General features: G+C 37.2%; 1 protein-coding gene and 1 non-coding gene across 6 annotated transcripts in view; both read right to left on the bottom strand.

The window, feature by feature from the left end:
- Positions 1-23,290, bottom strand: part of IARS1 (isoleucyl-tRNA synthetase 1) — a 114,683-nt gene that overhangs the window by 90,114 nt on the left and 1,279 nt on the right. For 3 of the 5 annotated variants that reach the window (XM_052776156.1, XM_052776157.1, XM_052776158.1), the window contains exons 2-9: positions 21,844-21,934; positions 19,025-19,144; positions 18,328-18,484; positions 17,727-17,846; positions 14,701-14,783; positions 5,730-5,847; positions 2,796-2,943; positions 755-842 (exon numbers count right to left, since the gene is read on the bottom strand). In XM_052776156.1, the coding sequence (XP_052632116.1) occupies positions 755-842; positions 2,796-2,943; positions 5,730-5,847; positions 14,701-14,783; positions 17,727-17,846; positions 18,328-18,484; positions 19,025-19,143 (833 nt within the window). In that variant the 5' untranslated portion in view covers position 19,144; positions 21,844-21,934. The remainder of the gene's footprint in view (positions 1-754; positions 843-2,795; positions 2,944-5,729; positions 5,848-14,700; positions 14,784-17,726; positions 17,847-18,327; positions 18,485-19,024; positions 19,145-21,843; positions 21,935-23,290) is intronic. The other 2 variants (XM_052776160.1, XM_052776159.1) reach the window with 1 other exon arrangement.
- On the bottom strand, positions 21,123-21,257 carry LOC128137931 (small nucleolar RNA SNORA84). The gene has a single exon (XR_008233917.1). It is a non-coding gene; the product is annotated as a small nucleolar RNA SNORA84 (small nucleolar RNA).

Below are 23,290 nucleotides of genomic sequence, written 5' to 3' on the forward strand. Positions count from 1 at the left end.
TTTGTTTTGTTTTATTGTGGTTTTGTATTGTGTGAGTTTTTGCTGGGGTTTTTTGTTTGTGTGTTGGGTTTGTTTGGTTTTTTACCCACTGCACAGGACTGAATAAAGTAAGCAAATAAATATTTGTTGTATTTTACCTCTTTAACAGGTTAATGTTTTATATAAAAGATTTAAGAGAAGCCAAGCCACATATTTTGCTTAAGAGAGCTACAGAATTTAATACCTATGTCCCCTACCCAGTCTGACTTATTAAATAATTTGTATTTTTCCACGGAACCAAGATGAATAAGCAGTCTTCAGAAAGCATTAACTGCCACTAACTACATAACTTACATAGACCATCCTACGGAAGCAGTATTTGCTTGCTAAAGACAATGGTTTTGCTTTTGCCCGTTTCCCTTTAAATAGTTACATAAAGTTTAGAATATGTTCAGCATTTGAACAATCTCCAGGGTTTTTTTGAGACTTTTAAATTAATGTCTTTCTAAGAAAACACATAGGAAAAGGAAGGACTAAGTAACTTTCCCCACCATAATACAATGACCCAATGAAACTTTTATTCTATTTGTAACTTCACATCAAGACCAATTTGTTCTAGTAAATTTCAATCTCTTTTATAGATTTTTGCAAGATATACACACATGCAGGGAAACCCATCTTTAGGTAACTGCAAAATCCAACTTCTTGAAACATTTAACTTCTGATCTATAAAAATACTGGAAGTTAACAAGTGTGTAATAATTTATGTACTTGCCTGTCAAGTATCTCATATTCACTGTCAGATTTGTACAGTGCTATCAGCCTAGATTCCATCAAAATGTAAATCTTTCCTGTGGCATTATCTAGAATATAAAATAAAACAATAAATTACATAAATCTCAATTTAATACCCTTATTTGCACCATTATGAAACCTCTCAATTTATGCAAGATAGTATCATATTAGCTATAAAACTGCCCAGAATAATCCTGCTGATCGACCACTAGTTTCCAGCTACTTCTTCCCCACACAGCCACTTAATGAACACTTTCCAAAAGTTAAGTTTAAACAGAAACCACAAAACCCAGTCCACTGATTTTCAGTCTGGGTTTTGTTTTGGGGTTTTTTTTTCTGAGCAGCAGAAATACCCTACCTTGTCTATTATCATTGTGGCAAAGAAAATTTGCTTTTCAATTTCAATTGCTTAATTGAAAGTTTCAGTATATGAAACAGAGGAAAACAATTGGAAGATGGACAATTACTACATAAAATCAATATTACTAAGTTGACATTAGGGGTTACGATTGCACTTTATGCTGCCTTTCTGAGATTTACTATTCCAATCAATTTTATGCTTGGATTTCTTTTTAAAGTAAGTAAATACAAAGCGAAACGTTATGAAGGAAACCCATTTTCTCCCCCCAAACAACCCTCATCTCTTAAATTCAGTTACAAATTTTATTCAGACTACTACCCTACCAACTTAGTCAGCATCACTATTGTACCAACAGACTGTAGGCCAAAGACATCCAAGCCCAGTAACTCAGCATCTCAGGCAGGTGTAGGTGTTATTTCTGAAAGTACTCAGTAACTCTTTTTGAGATGACCAAATTTATGTTAAAATCTTTGAAAACTGAAACATACTTAGTTCTCTCTTAAAACAAAGAAAACCCAAACACATGGAGTTCACTGTAAAAGCCTCTGCAACTTTTCATGTTTAACACCTTAGGCACACATTAGATTCATGTGGTTGTTGGAACTGGAAATTATATCTTTGGCATATTTTTACTCCATATTAAATGCCATCATTAACTTGAATATCTCTTTTTTTCTTTGTTTAAACATACACTGATAAGTCAGAAAAGGTAAGCAATTTGGGAGAACCTGAAAACAGCAATGCAAAAAGTACCTTCATCCAAATCCCTGCTTACTATTTTATTTAAAATTTTTTAAAAAAAGGGTTTTGTAAATGAAGATATAATTAAAGACAACTGCATTTCAAGGATAAAATAAATTCCTTGCCCAAGTGAAAAGGAAGACACATCCTAACATACTCCATTGCCAACTGAAAAAAATGGAACTGCAAACCCTGGAAAACTACTTGAAGCAGTAATGAGAAAAGCAACAGCCTAGATTGTTTAAGCACCCTACATGGTCTGTTGCATACAATTCCTGAAGTGCTGGGTGCTCTCATGAAAGAGATTACCTTATAGAGTACAGAACTTGTTTAGCCAGGTGCAGCCAACTGGTGCATGAGTAAGCAAGCCAAAGCACTTGGTCAAATGTACTCTAACATTGGAAACCACAGTACATACCTTGTCTTACATTTGTGCTAAAAACCACACTTCAGTCAGGTTGAGACTAGCATGTGACACCTTGCATCTGCTACGGGTTAAGAGTACAGAGACGTTCAGTTACTGCAACTTAGCAGTCATATAGCAGTAACTCGTTCATGAGTCTGAGCCTGAAGAGAGGAGGGAATCAAAAAAGCTGGGACATGCAGTCACACTTCCCTGTCTCTCAAATATAGTGTGACTTTAAGAAGACAGATAAAATATTTGCTCTTGTTCTTTATTTTGTCTATCAATATTTTTTAGGGAACAGTCCTCACAATGCACGTAAATAAAAATAGCACAGCAGTCAGAAGTCATCAGCCACATAGGAATTAAATGTCATCCTTCAAAATAACACTGATCCAACCCAGCAAAGTGCTATAAATGTAGCATAAAACAGTCTATCATACAAAATATAAGTACGTATTCACAGGCACTGAAAAAAGAAGCGTTCATTAGATGTCACTTTCAGTTAACACTTGCCTCTCAATTTTACATATTGCAACTCTGGATTAACGCAAAGGGCCAAATTACTAGGCAAGGTCCAAGGAGTAGTTGTCCAAGCAACAAGAGAAACACTTGCATCTTCATCCAGTGGGAAGCTCACAGTCACTGAAGGATCTTGAACGTCCTTAAAAACAAGATAAAGTCAAAGGGGGAAAAAGAGAGGGGGAGAAAAAAGGTTTACTGAATGTATTAGTGACAAAACACAGATCTAAGAAGTAGTAACTATTATTGCCATCCACCAAAACCTATATTGCAACTTGCCTAGTTCATCACTGTAGTGTTAGAAGGTAAAGTGGTAGCATAAGAAAGTTTGAAGAGAACACCAGTCACAATGTTGCTCTACTACACCAGTGCAAACTGTCAGTCCAACAAGGCCACAAGGTTAAAAATTCAGATTAGCGGTGAGATTTTGGGAATTAGCTGCCAAAACACCAAAGAGAGCTGAGTGCCAGTTCCCTCAAGTACCTCTTTTAATCCCATTTTAAAAGTTTATAATCAATCTCAACTGTCAAGAAAATCAGCAGTTTCTCAGATACTGCTACACAAAGCCTTCTCCCACCTTTTCCTCTAGAGTCAGGGAGCAGGAAGAATAGCCATCACTTAAGAAGATGAAATCTCTTATTAGGAAACTGTTGTTAACAAGGGGAAAAAAGTTTGGGGTACTTAAAAATAGGAGTATGTCAATATTTAAGAGTAAAAAGATCTCAGGAAAGGAGACCTTTGTCAGCTACCCTATAAAACTTTGCCTTCAAATGAGTCAAAAGAATCCCCTGAAAACAAGTTTTTCCTTCAGACAAGTACAATGCTATTCAGTCACTTCACATTTCACATATTACAAAAAGCAGATTGAAAAAGCAAGTCTCATCTTGCAAATGTGAAATTATCACTATTTAATTTTAAATGCCAAACAAAAATGGGTGCTATGCGCACAGACCCTAAACACATGAATAAGTCCTATCCCCTCATCATAGAATCATAGATCATGTCTAGTGCAAGGCTCTCTGGTTTCTGTCTAGCATCATGGAACAGTTAACGGCATCATGGGACAGGCAGCTATTTATGTCTGAGCTAAGGGCTGCTCCAGAGGGAATTTTCTGTGAACATCTGGTGCAGTCAACAGTAAAACATAAATATTACATAACTCTCGAACCACGCTCAATACCAAGCAAAGATTGAGCTATCACTACAGTTCTGTCTCCACCAATTGTTAAACAACGCTGTAGGCTATTCACTTCATTTTCTGAAGCACTAAAGTTGACCAAGTAGATAAAAACAACGGGCAAGCCATAAAAAAAATAACATCCAGGCTGCCAAGTAATGGCATTGTGTTATGTTTTATCTGTTCACAAAATTATGCCTGCTTTCATTTGAAGACAACACTTCTTCAGTTAAATGTAATACAAGCTGTTGACATAGTTTACTCAAGTATACATTAGACACCTAACTCAGTTTCTGAACATGCTTCTTATGTCCTATTTCTCACGATTTGTGTCCTGATTCTCACAGGATCAATAAACAGAAGCCAAAGCCTGCTTTCCACAGTGGAAAAGATAACAGCTGCCTTACACCCAGAAATGACTGGTCTCGCCAAGAATAAATCATGTCAGCTTATGGACCCTCAACATTTCAGTCTTCAAAATACCACCTCTAGCAGACAAAAAAGATAATTTTTGTATGAAGTGGCAGAGCAGCACACCCCACAGACACACTCTACTGGTTCTAGAGTAAGAAATAGCATCTAAATATTTCACTAAGACTCAAGAAGAGAAAACAGCTTTGCTCTATGGAAAAGGGGCACACACACACACACACAAAAACCCACCAGAATAGTCTTTGTTCTAAAGAAAGCACATTAATCTGAGCCTATATGAAATGTCAGTTAATAAGTACAAGCGAAGTAATTATTTCAGTTGTCACAGAGTCAAACATCAAGATATCTTTGCAGGTCTCACTTTCTTAAGTCACAAAACCTTTATTCTTCAGTATGGTCAAATAACCCTCAACAATATTGAAAGCTTTAGTATCTGTGGACTGCATTATACTAGAAGTCTATATTTAAACATTTGTTTTAAAAACACTATTTTTGGCCAGCAAATTGGCCTTTTTTAGGCAAAATGTAAAAAAGACCAGCTGTACAATTTGTGCCAGCTCTCTGCTGTAACAATGTATGTGAAAGATTTACGATATAAAAATATGGAAGCCTGGGTGGGGATTGGAAAGGATACAAAACCTCTGTCCACAAACTAACATGAAATTTGGAAAACTGGGACACAAGTTCTGCCTGCACATATGTGAACGTGAGTTTGTTGCAAATGAGAAGCTGCACCTACTATATCTAATCATTCATTTTCAAAGGAACATCTTATAAAACATAGTATACCATGCATTAGGTAAAACATTTCCTGTAATTTCTCCATCTAAATTAACGATTCTTAGAAGAACTATTATCCTACTGCTCTACAACCAAATGCAGTCTTTGACAATTCTTATTAATCCCCTCACAGAAGATTTCAACTCTGCCAAGGACCTTCCTCTTTTCAGATCTGCACAGACAGGCACAGTTGCAGCTCTTATCTAAGTATTTACCACAAAAACTCAACACAGTGCAATACTCATCTTGAGACCCCAGAGAGAAAGTGAAAGTAATTTACCAGACTAAAACAAAGTATGTACTTTATGTGTCTATAAGCAGTAACTAAGAAGAGGGAAGGCAGCTAAGATCAAGTGATCCAAACAAATACAGCAAAATATAATAAAAATTAACCCATTTACCTAAATTTTTACTATCAATTTGGAGTGTAATAATATGCTTACGTACCACCAAGCAAAAAATACTAAAGCTTTCCAAATCCAAACTGAAGACAATAGAGAAATCTGATTGCAACATAACGTACACATATACTGACTTACCTTGTAATTCTGGTGGGACTCAAAGTTTGACAGTGGGGTGTTGCATGCAGTTGAAAAAGGCATGACCTTAACACCTCTATACACCAGTCCTTTGTCATACAGTTGCTTGAAAACCCACCTGGAAGTAAACAAGGAATATGGAATAGCACTTGGTATTTCAAATGTAGTCAATCAACTGCAAAATGGGGTTCTGCTCTAGCTGGAGTGCCGTTCTGAATTACACCTTTTTTTTAAACAATCAATCATCAACTAAACACAATATTTGCAAGTCAAAAGAAAAGAGGTAAATTGATTGCAACTGTATTTCTGGCTGATTTTTAGCTTTAGCCGATTCCACCAGCTTGGTTTTCCATGCACTGACTGCACAGCACACAGTATATAAATGAAACAAATCCGTACCGCTGTTTAATCTCTCTCAAATTTCTTGAATACAGACCACCCGAAATTTTAACTATTAACAAGGCTGGAGTCAGTCATAATTTAGAGAGAAGACATATAGTGACGTGGCTGCTCACTTACCACATGATCTTAAGCACCTACTTAAGCAACCAGTGCTACAGAAGACAGACAGATACAGGTCAGAAATACCCGCAACCCACCCTGAATAAATCCTGACGATCTGAAGAGCATTTTTCACAAGAGGGCACAGCGAACCATGCAAAGTAATGAACTCAGTTTTATGGTCCCACAATTTACATTAATGTTCTCTTTTATTAGCTCATCTCACCCTGGACTCAGCTCCTGTCCAAGATCACAGTCTCACATCAAGCTTTAACTCTGCTTATAAAAATCTTCAATACAGCCTGTAGCATATTTGGATTCTTACATCTTCTTGAAATAATCAAGACAGCACATGATATTACAATATGACAAACTGAGTCAATGCTCAAGATGAACGGAAGCTGGAAGAGAAATATACTTCACATAGCAACTCATCAAGTGTCTATGTGATGGACAAAAGCCTTCGTTTCGCTACCTGAAAACTGCAGGGTTTACTAAAGGATCATCAACATTTATCAGCTTATCAGGTCTCACTGACTTGCACGCTTAGTGGTATAGTCTGCAGGTTGGCTACTGCAGGAGAGGGCAAGCCTTAAATAATCATGCCAAATTCAACTGAAAAATCAGAGTTTCTGCAGAGTCTGGTCACTTCAAATTCCACATACAAATTGTTCAACACTGCTGACTTTAAAAACTCGTCTACTCAAACTACCTTTCAAACCATCCTGATCACTTTTCTGGGTCCCTTTCCAGATAAATAGCTCATTGCTAAGCAACCAACCCCATCCTGGCAAGCAGCACTTTCTTCTGCAGGCTGTCATTTTGTGCTTGAGAATCTGGACCCGTATTTAAGCCAGTGTCTTGCCTTCTATGTTTGAAATCCTAATCTTCAAGACAAAACGCAACTAGATTACTACACTGATTTCTATCTGCAGCCTGAAACAAGAACATCAAAAGATATGCACTGGCTTGTCATGAAAGTCATACAGTATCTTAATCAGAATACTTATTATCCTGCAGATTAGACAGTTGGAGAAAATACAGACTGTCATATGGAGAAGACATGCAGTTCACTCAGATTCATCCATGGGCCTCTAGTACAAGTCCAAAATTTCCTGAGTGGTCACTAACATGAGAAAAATTAAATAATCCGAACTCTAACATGGATAAAGGCTAAGAGACCCTCAGCAGCATCAAGTTCTGCCACAGAGGAACCAAACCCAGAAGTCTTTCAGAGCTATGCACTCCAAAGGTGCCTTACCTTACACATACAACTCAAAAGTAAAAGTAATAAACGTCATCCACATTCAGGCAAGTTGTGGCTGCCTGACCCCTAACCCAGATTCAAAAGATAGCAGTGAGTGCATCTGTTTTACAACAGAGACTGTGTCAACTTAAACTTGCACAAATATAAATCAGTCTTTTATAAAAATGATTTGTGAACCTAGCTTCATCAGCTTTCAGCATATACATTTGAGCTGGCTAATTGCAGAAGTTTTTGTGCAAGTTAAAAAAAAAATTTAAATGTATGCTTATCACCTCAGAGCATAATTAATGCAGACTGTGACAAGTGACAGCACTTATACTGAAGGTGTTCTACTTGCTTTTCAAAAACAGTTAACTAAAATATCTATAGAAAAAAGCTCCACTTCATCTCTACTTTCTAAAGAACACTGCCTACTAACAGCATAGAAGAAAACTACTCAGAGAAACACTGAATATTTAATTCAGCTGTAAATATAACTGTAAACTTCAGGAAAGGTGAACACTAGATGGAGCTGCCAAGTTCAAAATCCAAGCCAGCATCTCCCTCTTGTGGTAATTCTACCCTATTGCAAACCAAGTGCTCCCTAGCTGTTTCACTGCTGAACAAGACAGGCTTTCAAACCACATCATTCTTCAAAGCTCTCGTAACAGTTCATAACGACCACTCATTTGTAGTTTATCATAACCACTTCTCTCAGACAACCATTCCAACATAAGTAGAATTGTGATTGAGTCGAGATTGCTGCTTGATGCAACAGCCCTCTTATCACTACAAAAGGCTGTTCTGCTATCCTGAAAAACACCTAATTGGTTTCCTTAGCAAGAAAGCTTCTGAGAACAGTTCTTGTGTGACCATCAGAAATGCACAGGAGATGACTCAAAGAGCTTCCTGCTAGCAGCACTGCCCACCTAAAACAAAGCAACTGCCAAAGATGAACCTAGGTCTAACAGTAAGTGTCACTTAGAGGTGGATATCATGTTTTGTTTAAAAATTCAACACATTATATTTTAGACAATAACATATCAAACAGTGTTTTAACTCTTTTGTTTGCAAAATGTTGACAATTTGCAAGAAAGAGGCTCTGGGTTTGTCAGCCAAAATTGAAACTGCAGTCCTTTCTGAAAGAAATACACGAACAAAACCACAGAGCTCCTTTCTACTGATAATCAGAAAAAGTTCATTCACAGAAGTTAGAAATTAAACCCTGTTACCTAAATTCTGCTGTTTCTCCTCAAATATAAATAAACTTAGTTGCATCCTCTCAGCTATGGCAGCAGCACTTACATACTCCTTTACTGAAGAAAAATGAGGTTAGGGAAAATGTGAACTCAAGATGCATATTTCAGCTACTTTTTAACATAGAATCTTGTCCCTAAAGATGCAAGGTAGCTTTAACTTCTAAAAAGCATGACACAAACTGAAAACACACGTTTGTTGTTCCTAAAGTGTCATGAAGGGATGATACAACTGGTTCAAGCCCTGTCAGTAACCAAGACTGAGTTACTTTCATAGGCATAACTTCCAAGAAATTAGAACTTTGCTACAACATTCATTGATCCAAGTCACATACACACCATGCAAACACCACACTGACAAAGGGAGTTTCTGCTTCCAAAAGATACTGAATCAGTCAATGCAATACTCAAAATACCCTTGGCATCGCACACAAAATCCAATATCCCACAGTATCCTCTAGCAGATGCAAAATCAAGTTGCCCTCTTCAAACACATACATTCATTTCATATTGAAGAAAAGAATTTGACCTTAGAGCTTCTGAAGTTCTTAGTGCCATTTCTTTGGGGTATCAAGTGATTTCAAGTGATCAAGTGGTTCTGTTTACAATAACTCAGTATCTAATGCTTTTCTAAAGGTCTGAAAACTAGCCTTCCAGAAAAATGAAAGTACTTATTACTGATATTGAGAAATTATTTTCCAGCTCATGTAAAGTGCTTTTCCCCTTTTTTTTTATTTTTAAAGAAAAAAAGAAAAAAACAACAAACAGGAATTGTAAACCCAGTTACCGACAAAGGCTAAAAGTAAGATGGGCAAAATATTACAACTGCAGGATCTAGAAGTGTATGATTTCAACATATTCATGGTAGTACAGATAAACAAAATTATTGCTGTATGCCCTAGTATAGGTTCATGTCAAGATAAAATGACAATTTACCAGCCTCTGTAGACTAAAAAAAAAAAAAAACAAAACCCTAGAAAACCACATACAAACACCACACTATGTAAGAAAAGTCCTGTCACCTACACAGTTCAGCAAGCAGACTGCATCCAAACAGCACCATAAGCAACAAGGATTTGAGGAAAAAGTTCTCCCGTGACTCATGAACAACACTTGAAAGACAAGATGAAATCAAAAAGAAAGCAACGATCAAAAACAGATGCATGGGGACAAAAACTAGAAAAAAAAGTACTCAACACTGGATGTGAATCAAAAAAAAAAAAGCATAAACGTAAGAGGAACATTAAGTCCAGTAACAAACACAGACAGCCTGCCTTTAGAATAGCATGTTTGAAAGACACCTTCTTAAAGAAAGGAAAAACATTTGTTCTGGGGCCTAGGAATCGTCAGTACAGAAGTTGTCAAGTCTTATGCTCAACTACCAGTGAAAGCTCTAAAATCCCAGCATATAGAGATCATTCTGCTCCAGGTCTACCCTCCAAGCGCTCAACTAGCAAGAATGAGGGCATTTCCTGATGTTATCTTTGGATCAGTGTGTTAAATGATTCTGGATCAAGCCACAAGTGCAAAATACCTGTACAGCAGGAAATACAAATATCTAAAACTGATACTAGACTTACCCCAAAGGTCATCCAAGCGTATTCCTCCTTCAAAATACAGGGAAGGAAATAAAATAACAAGGACTTTCCAGTCCTTGGTAAGAAGGGAACAAGGGGAACAGAGCAATAAATGTGCAAAAGAAATAAAAATACGAGAAAAAATGCAGATAGCTAGTACAAAAATGGACAAAACAAATTTCTTATGAACGGTATCTCTCTAGAAAATCATTAAAGAATCATGGAATACACAAAATGCATAGTGATTCCTATTAGGACCCAGGGAACAGTTGTTCTGAAGTCATTCTGGTTTAATGCTGGATAAACGATAAACTCCACATGCAGAAAAAAAAAAATGAAGTCAGAAAACAACTTCTACTGCTTACACAGAAGAGAAAAAAAACAACGTAACAATCCAGTTGCTTTGGTCTTTACAACAAACCAGTCCTCCTTTCAATGGGAAGTCCCCATTCAGCTTCTCACTGAGAAGGGCCAAGGCAGCTGTACACTGACATTTGGTGACAGAGTTCATCTTGAAAATAAAGAGTACGAAAAAAACATCATGCCAAAATGAAAGCAAAGCTACACATACGGAGTCAGGCAACTTAAGGCAAATGTTCCAGTAGCTACCTACAGCCTCTTCGGCTGCAGCGTAGAAGTAGTGCAATGGCACCCCAAGCCTGATGCTTCTACAGAACATCGAAGGGCAGGGCTGCAAGGCCATACCTGGTAAGGAAGGAAAGAGAGATCCCCCCTCAATAACAATCCTAAAAGGAAATCTGAAGCTGGAGCAACTGAGATGGGTCTGGTAGAGGGAAGGCAGAAATGGACAAAAAGCCCCATTACCAAAGGGAGCTCCATACTGCATTTCCACAGTAAACAGAGCAGTTTTCAGGATACAGCAATGATCTCAAACATGTAAAGTACCAATTTTCTACCAAAACTGGGAATGTTTTTCTTTCTCTCCTCACTCAGTATCTAGTGTCATCACAAAAGAACTCAAGAGTATCTTCTTAGGGTACAGAAGTAGCTAAGATGTGTTTCCGCTACCAGTGCTACGTAAGCACGCTGTGGTTTCCCACTATACAAGCAAGTCTTTCAAAAGATACACGAAGCTTTCAACTGTCTTGAAAACTGAATTATGCTCAGACCGCAATTGCTAAATTTAGCCACTAGATGGTGATGGAAATCTGTTTAACTAACCCTAACGTTGCGCAAAGGAGGAAATGAAAATCCCTAGTCATCAGACCCAGAAGCATGCCCCAGCTCTGACCGCAGAGCTATTCCCCCCCTCTCCTCAGCACTTCACAGGCTTTTTTTCCTCGGTGGCCAGCCAAAACTGTTCTTGAGGTGCAAACTCGCAGCTGGCCTGAGAACAATGTAATAAGCCAGTAGTGAAGACAATAATTTACTAGTAGGGGTTTTTTTTCCAAAGCTCATATACTTCTTTCAGACCAACTGTAGATCAGTAAAAAGTTTATGATCACATCACACTGCTCTCAATTTCACTGCACCCATCTCGTGAGCTGTAAAAAAGAAAAAGCAAGAATATATTGCGTTTTTGTTCCACACTAGCTCAAGAACATCATTCTCATTGTACTGTTTCCAGTGAAAGATACGTTTTCATTGAGATTCAAGCTGGCTGCAACATGGATATACAAGTTCTACAGAATTAGAACTTAGAAGTTCTATTTAACTTATTTCAGACATGAAGAGCTGACTATACCTTCACATGAGAAACCGTTGCAGTATCACCTCTTAACACCACCAACATTCAATGTTCCCCTGAAAAATTCTGCTACAATGCCACAATTTTATCATTGGATGAAGTTTTAAGTCAAAATTTAGCAAGCTGAAAATTCATTCTACTCTGTCAACAACCATATGGCACAGCACCAAAATGCTTACAAAGCAGCCGTTTCCAACAAACCCATTACAAAATATGAAAAAGAAAGCTCTCTAGCATCCTGAGCTTGTACAGCATCTCTACAAAACAAGATATTAATAAAAGATATATTTGGTGTCCGAGTCCTAAACTATTTCAAGTCTAAATAATTTGGATAAAATCAGCCACCACTGGAAACAACATTTATCACAAGTATTACATTAGCTCACTGAACTCAACATAAACATCATGGATGAAAACATCGTGTTTCATAGAAAGCTAGACATTCCAGTTGAGACCACTCCAGAACTGCAAGCCTTAGTAAGAGATAAAGAGTAAGATAAATAGAGTAAGATAGATAGAGAGTAAGATAAAAAACAAACAAACAAAAAACAAAAAAAAACCCACAACACAACACACCTAAACAGACAGGTTTAGCTGATTAAAAGACTAGAGACAAAGTCCTTACCATATTTTAACGTCAAAATTCATGGTTGCCATGCTCACTACCATTATTATTATCGATGTTTTTTTCTGGGCCTAAGAGCAGCGTTCTACTCCCACAGGCAAGAAAAAAAAAAAAGATAAAAACACTGGACAGGCCAATATTGTCACCAGGTTACAGTCAATGCAGAAATTTATCTGCAGTTTCTCTTTTGTACTTAGCTGGACACTAAAGTTTTAAATTATTTTTTTTTATTTATTTAAGAAGGAACTCATATTAAAAAAAAATCCAGTCAATACGAAGAGAACCACCCTAGAATCTATTGTTCAAATAAACACTCCTAATGGACGTAAAATAGCTTCAGTAACACAGATTTTCAGTTTGATGATCTCCTAGGTAACGATCTGATTTTTTTAGAAAATTGTACATTATCCTGTCAAAAGCACTACTGTGACTACAGTTACAGTGCTCTCTAAGAATTATCTCCCTTAACCTTGAAACAGGCATTCCTTTTCCATTCCCCTCCTCCATCCACTCTATGCAAACACTGGTGGTTCCACCTCCTCTTCTACTGTGAGAGCAAGCTGGCAATGGCATTGCAACATGCCCCTCCAAGACTTAGAAGACTTCAGAAAACCCAGTTTTTAAAAACAGACTTCTTAAAATGTATTTCATTACATGATTACACAGAAAGTTGATAGCACCAGGAAGCAAAAGAGTACAAAATTAAGGGGTTGACTGCCTTTATACTTCCTGAAATCTCATACCACAAAGATTTCAGATCCCAAGTTTCTATTTTAGAGTCTGTATCCAAAGTAAGCATCAGAGACAGTAACCTCTGTAAACCAGGTGAAAGACTAGAAATTTTCTTTCAAAGGCGGAAAAAACCACAAAGCCAACCAAACAAAAAAAGCCCAACAACACCAAAGAGAGTCCAAAAAAACCCCCCCAAAACAACAAACAACCCACCAAAAAAGGCTTGGACTGTTGAGAGAGACCCTGCAGCTAGTTCAAGTCAAGTTTGGTTTTTAAATGGTCCTTGGAAGATGCTAGTTAAACAGGATTTAAGGTGCCACTAAGTATTTTTATAACGTATAAAAGGAAGGTTTCTTGTCAGTCTTAGCTTTATTATCATGCAGGGTTTCTTCAGCTAAGCTAGTTAAACATCTGCTCCCTTCCCACCATCTTTTCAATGCTCATCAAAAACTCACTGGCACTTCAGCCCTATAAAACAGCTTCAGACACATCTAGAAATTCTGTCAATCTTTTGTCATAACTATATGTAACTAACTATACAATGAAAGGTTACTAGTAAAATTAATATTAAAGAACATCGATATGTTAGTATGAATATCATTTGCTTTTCAATGGCTTTTTGTCAGCACATACTCTGTTAAACCTCTCCCTGCAATTCACCTTGTAATTCTATCACCTGAAGGACTCAACATTGCTACTTCTTCACTGTGTTAGGTCAATTTGATTGACCTATAAGGTCATCTTGTCTTCTGGAATTTCAACAGTCACCCTGAATACATTGCCAAAATATACAAACTTTACTTAGCTCTGCACCAGGAGTCCAAGACAGTTGTCAACTTACGCTGCCAAGAAAAAGATAGCAGCAGATTCCCAGCCTCTCAATTCAGGCTTGAAGAAGAGGTTTAGAACTAAACTGAGTTTGGTTAGTTTGCCCATTTGCAGCTGACAGTGTGAAGAACATCAAGAATGTAGAGATATAATGCAATTTCCTAAACCAAGCAAGGAACATACTAGTAAATCTTCAGAATTGCTTTTAAGTTGCCATGGAGCAGTAAGATTTCAGGGCTTGCTAAAAGCAGTACTGTTGTATTTTATTTTGAAAAGCGTACTATCCTGAAGAAGAAAAAAGTAGGTCAATTAATTCCCTCACTTCGACATCAAGAGATTTCACATCACCTTAATTGCTTTGCCCGCTGTTTATCTGAATTTGGCATGTTTCAAAACAGTTCTAGTGATATATGGACCAACACAAGTTTACAACAATTGACGCCTTCTTAACATTTCAAATTCAGAAAGCATACATGCAATGTATAGAAGTTAACTTACCACACAGACTCCATGAACTCAGGATAAAGAGTTTTATAGTCATTTTCAAAATCAATCCAGCGTCCTAATCTGGTAACACTGAACTGTTAAGAAACACACAGATTGAAAGGCATCTTAACATTAAAGATCATGATACATTTCCAGTATTTATTCTGTGAAACAGCTTGGTTTTTAAGTGTAGTGTTTGTCCCATATCAATGAAACACATCTATGAAATATTTTAGCCTGACAAGAGTTCCAAACAGTGTATTTAAACAGGCAAAAATAGGCAAAAAAAGAAATCATAAACATAATTGTTTAGAACCAAGGTCACACAACAAGCAAACGTGTTCAACACTACTAAACAGATATGGTGGGTCACTTGGATCATTCACCAAATAGAAGTGGTGGATCATTCAAGGTTCAGCCAAGGTTCAAATGCCTGAAAATTGCTTTTGATTACAGTCTTTTGCTTCTATTTTTAAAACTACTCATTGCAGAGATAGTCAAAATCCAGAACACATAGTCTATCAGCTTTCAGTTATATGAAAACATGATGTAATTCGAAGACAAAGAAATGCTGAAAGAAATTGATATGTCACAAGAAGTTAGCAAAACTATTTCAGGCCAACTGCCTTCTTTGACTTCCCAAAGCTATGACAGGGCTACCAAAGACCACAAGACTGACAGGTGTTAGTCCCTGTCTCAGGACAGATTATGGTCACGTCCATTGGCACAGGATATGAAAACTAAGGAGGAATAAGCTAGCTATGGGATTCACTTGGACAAGTGGTACTCTCTTGCTAATTTCACAGCTATCGGAAGCCTTAGCTCTGGAAATAACCAAGCCCAAGACACCTGTCCTGATACTGTTAGACACAGACCGTACTGAATGTCAAACTAGTAAAGTGAAAACAAAGCAAATTAATTCTCTCACCTCTATATTTTCATATAACACTGGAGCTCCTGAAATATATGTTTTGATTCTGACCTTTAAGCCACTCTGACATTCCACTATTAAGATCCAAAGCCTAGGACTGATTAGTACAAGGATCCATGAAGTTGGAGTATTATATTTGGTCTCAACACTGAAGGATCTTATACATCCAAGGAAACTTTTACATTTTTTCGTAAGGTTCAAACAATTGCTAGCCACTACAGACAGAAAATAAACACTATCTCCAATAGGAATGTTCGGAATTCCTCTCCTAGCACCATCCCAAAATATTTGAATTTATTACCAGCCAAATCACAAACAAGATATTTAAACAAATTTCATTGATTTTCTTAATAATCTAAAATATATGTCTGTGTGTGGAAATACACACACGTACATGCACAAGTTTATGCACAAAACAAAATACAAAATCCATTTATCATCCAAGAGACTAAGTATTTGGACTAATCAGCACTGCAAAAATACCAGTTGCTGAAGACGCAGCAAGTTAAAAGGAACAACTATGGAAAACAAAACATGAACCAGAATAAACGTTTTTACTTTTATTTCTAAAAGCAACGAAGAATCATTGATGATGTTTTTGAAATACAAAATTTCAGAGTACTGATGAATGATTGTGTATTTGAAAAAACAAACTCTGTGCTTTTCATCCAGCCACTCGCTTAGATTTAGGCCACAGCTATTCTAACAAAGGCAGCTGTAGTTTCTTCAGATACTGGCCATAACTTCAAAACACTCCCAAGAGCAAGAGGCAAGTGATACTCAAATAAGAAATTGCTATTTCAATCAAAAGGAATATAGCAGGACTAGAGAACATACAGAGGATTGTGATGAGGTAGAACAGCTTCTGCATGAGGAAAAACTAAAGAATTATGACTATTCTGCCTAGAAAAAGAAACAAATGATGGTGAAGATCAAGATTTACTGGAAACCATATTATAGAACTACAGTTCTTCAGACTGCATATAGGAATGCCTTGATACAGACTGTTTAGAGGCCATCAGTATACCTAGATTCAAAATGTAGCTAGATAAATGCATGAGGGAAAAAATCTGTTAGGGTTTATAAACTAGGGAGAAAAAATTTTAAACTCTTTGGCCTAGGAAGGCTTTGTGCCACAAAAGCTGAAAAAATATGGGCTGTTCTTCCATTCTTCCTTTGGCACTTGCTATTGCATGCTCTCACTGTAATATAGTGGCACAACTAGGAAAGCACCTGGGCAACTCCTTAGCTCCAGAAAGCCACAGAAAAGAGTCATCACTTCACAGACATATCAGACTGACACCAAATAAAATAATGGGCTAGATGTACTTTATTCCAGCCACACTGCTAAAGACAAAAATAAGGAGCATTAGGTGCTATGCACAGGATGAATATTATTCAGAGCTAGAAAAAAACCTGTGCATCTCTTGAGAAAACACCTAACCCATCTACTTGGAACAACTCTCCAACCTCAAGAGTCTGCATAGACCAATGCTCTCTCTATCACTTTATTTACGGGATGCAAAGTTTAGACCAATATTCTCTTGGAAGACTGAGGGTTTACCCACACCTATTCTGACACAAAATCAGATGCTGGAACTCCTGCTGTTCCAAAAATACAAGCTATGGTCCTACACTCTAGCAATGAAAAGACTGAAAAGGGGGGGGGGGGGGGGGGGGGGGCAGGGAGCAAAAAAGCATGGAGTTGATGTGCATTTCCTTTATTGATTCCATTTGAAAACCAAAGTCAGATCTTACTTTGACTTTTCCATACAAGAAAAGACACAAAGAAAGAGATAACTTGTTCAATATATCTATTAGATGTTCAATGTATCTATCATTTGTTCAATATATCTAGTTAGACACTTTGAGCTCCAGGTTACCTTAAAGTAACCTTCTCTTGACATCACAGCAGTCTCCCTGTTCTGAGCCACAATGGTGTTCTTTTTGCTCCCCTTTCAGGATCACCTCTGAGAAACACGGCAGATAAAGACAGGAGATTTATGCACGTAGTCAAATGGAAGGATGAAGTTCATCCCAGCTGAAAAACTTCTCTACACATACAATTTGAAACATACAGCAGAACACGTACCGAGTCTTTGCTTACCTCCCATTCCTTCGAGTATCTCATCACAATTCCTCTGCACTGGTTGTTGTATTCTTCAATCCCCATCTTCGCCACGTCCTCTGGCCCTTTAATGCCTAAGGTCTTGTCAATCTCATATTCCTGAGAGCATTGAAAGCAACCAGACAAAAAACCCACGCTGTCATCAAAAGCTTTCAGGATTTCTCTGGATAGTTTATTTATGTTCTATGCAGTCTAATGAGGCTAAAGGGCCTCCTTTATCCTTTTGACATTTCATGAGTATTGCACCTGAACTAAGCAGATATTTCAAAGGATAACCCTGGTGTGATTGTTTCTTTACAATCTTTAGAAAAAGAAAAAAAAAAAATTTCTGAGATACATACCAAATAAATACATCTTTCTAGTAATGAACAGAGTGCCTGGAGAAGGGCAGGTGACCAGTAGGAAGCACCTGAAATCACCACACATGTAAAAGCCAGAGCAACACACTGGACAAAGAACTCTATTTCTCTTTCAGCAACAAATCCAGGCATAAAAGCAGTAGAAACGCGATTGCTAAGCAGGCAATAACATGGAAAGAGGAACCAACAGAAGTATCTGTAGCCAGATTTATTACACGTACCACAGGTAAGCCATGGCAATCCCAGCCAAATCTTCTGTCAACATGAAAACCACTCTGATGAGCAAATCTGGTTACTATGTCTTTAATAGTTCCTGCAAGAATATGGCCATAGTGTGGAAGCCCAGTAGCAAATGGAGGGCCATCATAGAAGTTAAACCTACAACACAAGACAATATTCTTAATTAAATCAAAAACTGAGCGTCAAATCTTCAAACAGGATAAGTTTACCTGTACACTTATGCTTCTTATGTCTTACTAGGACAACATCAATTTCTTCCTCTTCTATTACCAGTCAGCACAGGTATCATGTTAGTCCCACTGCCAACTGGAACATTTCAACTCATTCAGTTCCTACTGAATGCCAGTTCTACCAAGATTACTAGTGAAAATACCAGCAAGCTGCTCCACAGCTGGCAGACATGGGAAAGGGTTGTCCTTGCTTACCTGCAGATTTCTTTTATAAACCCACCAAGCAGGAAATTACAGGTTTATTACTACTGTTTGAACACAGTTGATTCTTCACAAATTGAAATATAAATGGTAACTGACACGACAGCAACATTAGCCAAGACTGCTATCTGCAAAGGGAGCAGCTGTTGTTAACAGAACCAAGGTTAAAAAAAAAAAAAAAGTAATTACAGCTAAGCCAACCTTGCACTGTCACACGCAGTTGCTACGGCTTTTAGCAGATTCTTACCTAGGTCTATTCTTTGATTGCTTTAGGCATTCCCGGAAACAATCAAGGTTTTTCCAGAGCTCCAATATCTTCTCTTCCTCATTTGGAAAAGTTATGTTTTCTGGAACTTGTTGAACCATTCTTTCCCAGCAATGACCAAGCAGAGAAAAGAAAACACATATTGAACAGAAGTGAGAAAAAAAATGACTTCACAAATATAATTTATTGTCTTACAAATCCATATGACCAAACTACCTCTCAGTTTTTCAAAGAGCTTGATTCAGTGTAGACATGAAAGCAAGCACTATATTCTAAAAAAAGCCTAACAATTTTGACAGACTAGAATCAGAGTTTTGTAACAAGAAGAGGATTCCCCATTCATTCAGCTATGGTGGTTCTTTTTTATTATGCTTTCATTTTAGTTTCCTATAGAAAACAGTCCAAGGGCAAATTATTTTTTGGTTACAAGTTTGAGGTTTTTTCTTTAGGAAAAGTTTCCAAGTTCAAACTGACCTTTCAGCATCAGTTTATGAACTAGTGAGACTTACTTGAAGTGCAGGAACTAAAACTAGTGAAGAAGAGACTCCTCTTGACTGTACATCTACTCCTACCATTTAAAGTTTTAAAACAGCATTTTTCCATCTAGCTAGGCCATCATTCTCAGATGCTCCTAAAAGCAGCTCGACTTCGGATAGCATAGTTGAAACACATTACAATGAAAGATGAACATGTGGGAAGAATTCAAACAAACAGATAAGGAAAAAGCTCAAAGACTTCAGCTGTGAATCTTGAAAACCTCTAAATTCCAGAGTACTGGCATAACACTACTAGTCTCTTTCTAGTCCCTTTTTTTTTTTCTTCAGTTTTACAAGTATATCAGAACTAAGCCACAAGGGACTACTTATTGCTGGCCATTTCCTGAAGGTCTTTTTTTATTTGGTGGGTTTTGGCCACAAGAGCCCAAAGCCATTCTTCAATTCTGGGTAAGTCAACGAAAATCGCTCCAAGCAAAATTATGTACCGGCAACCCAGGGAAGAGAATTCTCAACATCATTAGAAACACACAACAGAGCTGGCTGGTGTTCCAGACCTGCTACAAGAATCACAGGGATCAGATTTCTAGAAAATGCTACAGCAAGCACACTAAGCAAAAGCTCTGCAGAATAAAGATTTTTAAGACAGGAGTTCCATAGCAGAAGAAAACTGGTTACAAAGGTTGCAACAGATGAATGCAGAGAAGAAACAGGCTCTCCCACCTCTAACTTTAGTGCTGCTGCTCCTTAGCACTTACACCAGAATGAGCTGAGCACTACGACAGCCTTAAGTTTTGCTTAGCATCACGGAATTACAAGCAATGGCACAAGAACTGAGTCTTCTGATTCACTCAGGTTTGTCAAATAGTAACCATAAGCAGCAACAATGCAAACACATGAAGACAATACTTCAAGTTACAGTTGACATGCTGCTTGGTAGCGCCAAAGTTCCAAAATAGTTACTTAAATGAAACCCACACCACCACAGAAATCGCTAGCTCAATGCTTGAACCCATATGAAAAAACGTGCCCCCAAATGAAACCTATTGACAAATTCCACCATTCATACTTTTTGTATTAATGACAAATCATTCTCCCTACTAATAAACCCAAATTATCAAATAAGACAAGAAATTAATTGAGAAACCCACGACATGGTACACAGGCAACACAGCAGCTGGAGGGGAAATCATGAGCTGACAAGGAACACGTGGACATGGCCTGGATATATTCTTAAAAAGGTAATAACCAGTCTTACTTAGCACAGTAAGTTAAGGTGTACACAACTTGTACAAGAGTTTTCATCATTGTACCTCAAAGCACTCCACAAAGCACTAATTAGGCCCTGCCATTTCTCAGTAATTTGATCACAGCCCCAAGATCACAGAGACAATGGAGATGATAGAAGAATTCAGCCTTAAAGCTTATTTCCTACAAGCCTGTTGACTTGAGGACTAAGGATCTGCACATTTTACTTAAGATTAAGCTCAGCCTTCTCAATTTAGTCATAACTACAAAGGTTTTGGCAACTGGCCCAGCTGTCAAGTCCCTATAATCTAATAAATTAAATATACGTTCAAGGTTTGGCCTGTAACTGTGACCGGGCTATGGAAGCTGCTCACGTATCACAGACTCCATGCATAAATCACAGTATCACTTTTGGCCCATTTCTACCAACTGAAGCACTGTATGCACAAACCAGTGTCCAGTAACCACAGGGCACAAATTCATACACACTCTCATCAATATTACAAGAGAAGTTTATTATGTCAGAATTAGGAAAAAAAATTACTGATGAGAATTAACATGTAACAGTCACTACAGGTCAGTTTTTTCAAGTTACAAAACAGAATTTTAAACAGATTGACTTAAAAGACAAACCACATTTAAAATCTATCTATGGCTCAACCTCAGTTGAGCAAAAAAGCAATGACTTCTGTGTTCAGGAAAAGCATCATCAGTTTATAGACAGAGATATGAATAATTCCATATACCTACAGCAAAAAAAGCTCATTACTATAAGCAATCTAGGTATTTTAAATCAGAAAAAAATCAAGGACAACTCATTACTTTGAACACAGACTGAGTGAAAACAACACAAACAATGTTACAGAAATTGTTATACAAATGCATCTCAAAACAACACTTTTGGACAACACTCCAAATTTACATACAGATTAGTAAACAGAAGGGATTTTTGTTTTCTTTTTTCTCCATACATTTTATGCTGACAAAAAGTGTTAAAGTTTAAGACAATGCACCACTGGGAAACAACGTTTTTTGTTTGTTTTTTTTAAGTACACTCACTTTTTCTAAAAGATAATAACATTCAATAGGAAAGGTGTCAAAGTTTGTAGATTGTACTACAGCAGTCTCAAACTTATGTTGGGCTTCTTATCTAGAAGAAAAAAAATAAACGAGCATTAAAAACATAAAAGGAAGTTAGAATGTGCTTTTTTCAATGTTAAGATTTTTTTTAAAAGTCAGTACTTAATTTTTCAACAAAAATTCAATAGAAATGCCACTATGAATGAAAGGAACTAATATTTTAGAAGTTCATTGGACTTAACATACATCACATACAGATAGATGATTAAAAGAAAGTGGTTTTCAATTACTCATTTTGTTAACCAAGAAATGGAAAAGAACCAGCACAAACTAAAAGTATACAAAAACTCTCCTAATTTCAAGGGGCTTATGATCAGTCTCTCCTATCCTTGTTCCAGTCACCTTTTCCCACAAACTATTCTATACAGAGACCGACCTATGCACAAACTTCCCTCCAGAGATGAGGAGGAGCCTCCCTTCTCCATCTACAGATGCCTTCCCCAAAGTTAAACAATGAGCTATTTTACATACACACAGAACTAGGCTCCCCATTTCTGCCTTTTTAGGTACTGAGCTTTGAGGCAAGGCAATTTCTGGGTTAACAATATTCTAAACTGTTCATCTGATAATCAAAAACATCCGTTTCTAGAATGGATGGAAACAACCAAGTTTAAAATAAAAGGAAGGATGGATGGGAACAGAATACTAAGCTACAGAACAAACATTGCTTCTGAAAATCTTGTGCCAATGCCTTACACAGGGAATAAAACTGCAACACTAATCAAAGACCTGAGAATGGGTGAGAAAAAAAACAAACCAATCATGCACACCTATCTTTAAAACCTCTTTTTAAACTGAATAATCTCGTCCTACTCTAACTAGCACTTTATATAAACCACGAAATAGTTGGAAATGCAAGAATAAACTTAGGAAAAAAAAAAAATTAAAAATTGAACAGTTTTCTTCTCCAAAAGGACATACAGCTGCCACCCTCATGGTCAGTCTCCCTAACACTGTAATTTAGAAGTGTAATTACTTCAGGAAAGAACTAAAAACATGGTTTTCTTCACAAAAGTTTGGGGGTTGATAGTAACATAGAAAATTTGTATTTACACCTTATTCACAGCAGACTGATAATGGCCTGATTATTCCACTGTTCTATTTGACGGGTCACAAAACTGAGGAGTTACTGACTTTTCTTACTGAAAAATATGCCCCAAAGTAAGCAGATCAGAAAACTAAACTTGGAAACTAGGAAGTGATGGTTTCTAATTTCTAAACAGGTGAATGAAATCTACTCAAGCTGAGCTTGATACTTAAGGATGGGTTAGGGAAAGTGTATCAAGATTAGTTCATCTCAACATATCATTCAAGATGAAACACTACCCGAAATGGACTATAGCCCATCCGTCCCCCAGCAAGGAGT

The sequence above is a fragment of the Harpia harpyja genome, chromosome Z (assembly GCF_026419915.1).
Source record: "Harpia harpyja isolate bHarHar1 chromosome Z, bHarHar1 primary haplotype, whole genome shotgun sequence".
Taxonomy (NCBI): Eukaryota; Metazoa; Chordata; class Aves; order Accipitriformes; family Accipitridae; genus Harpia; species Harpia harpyja.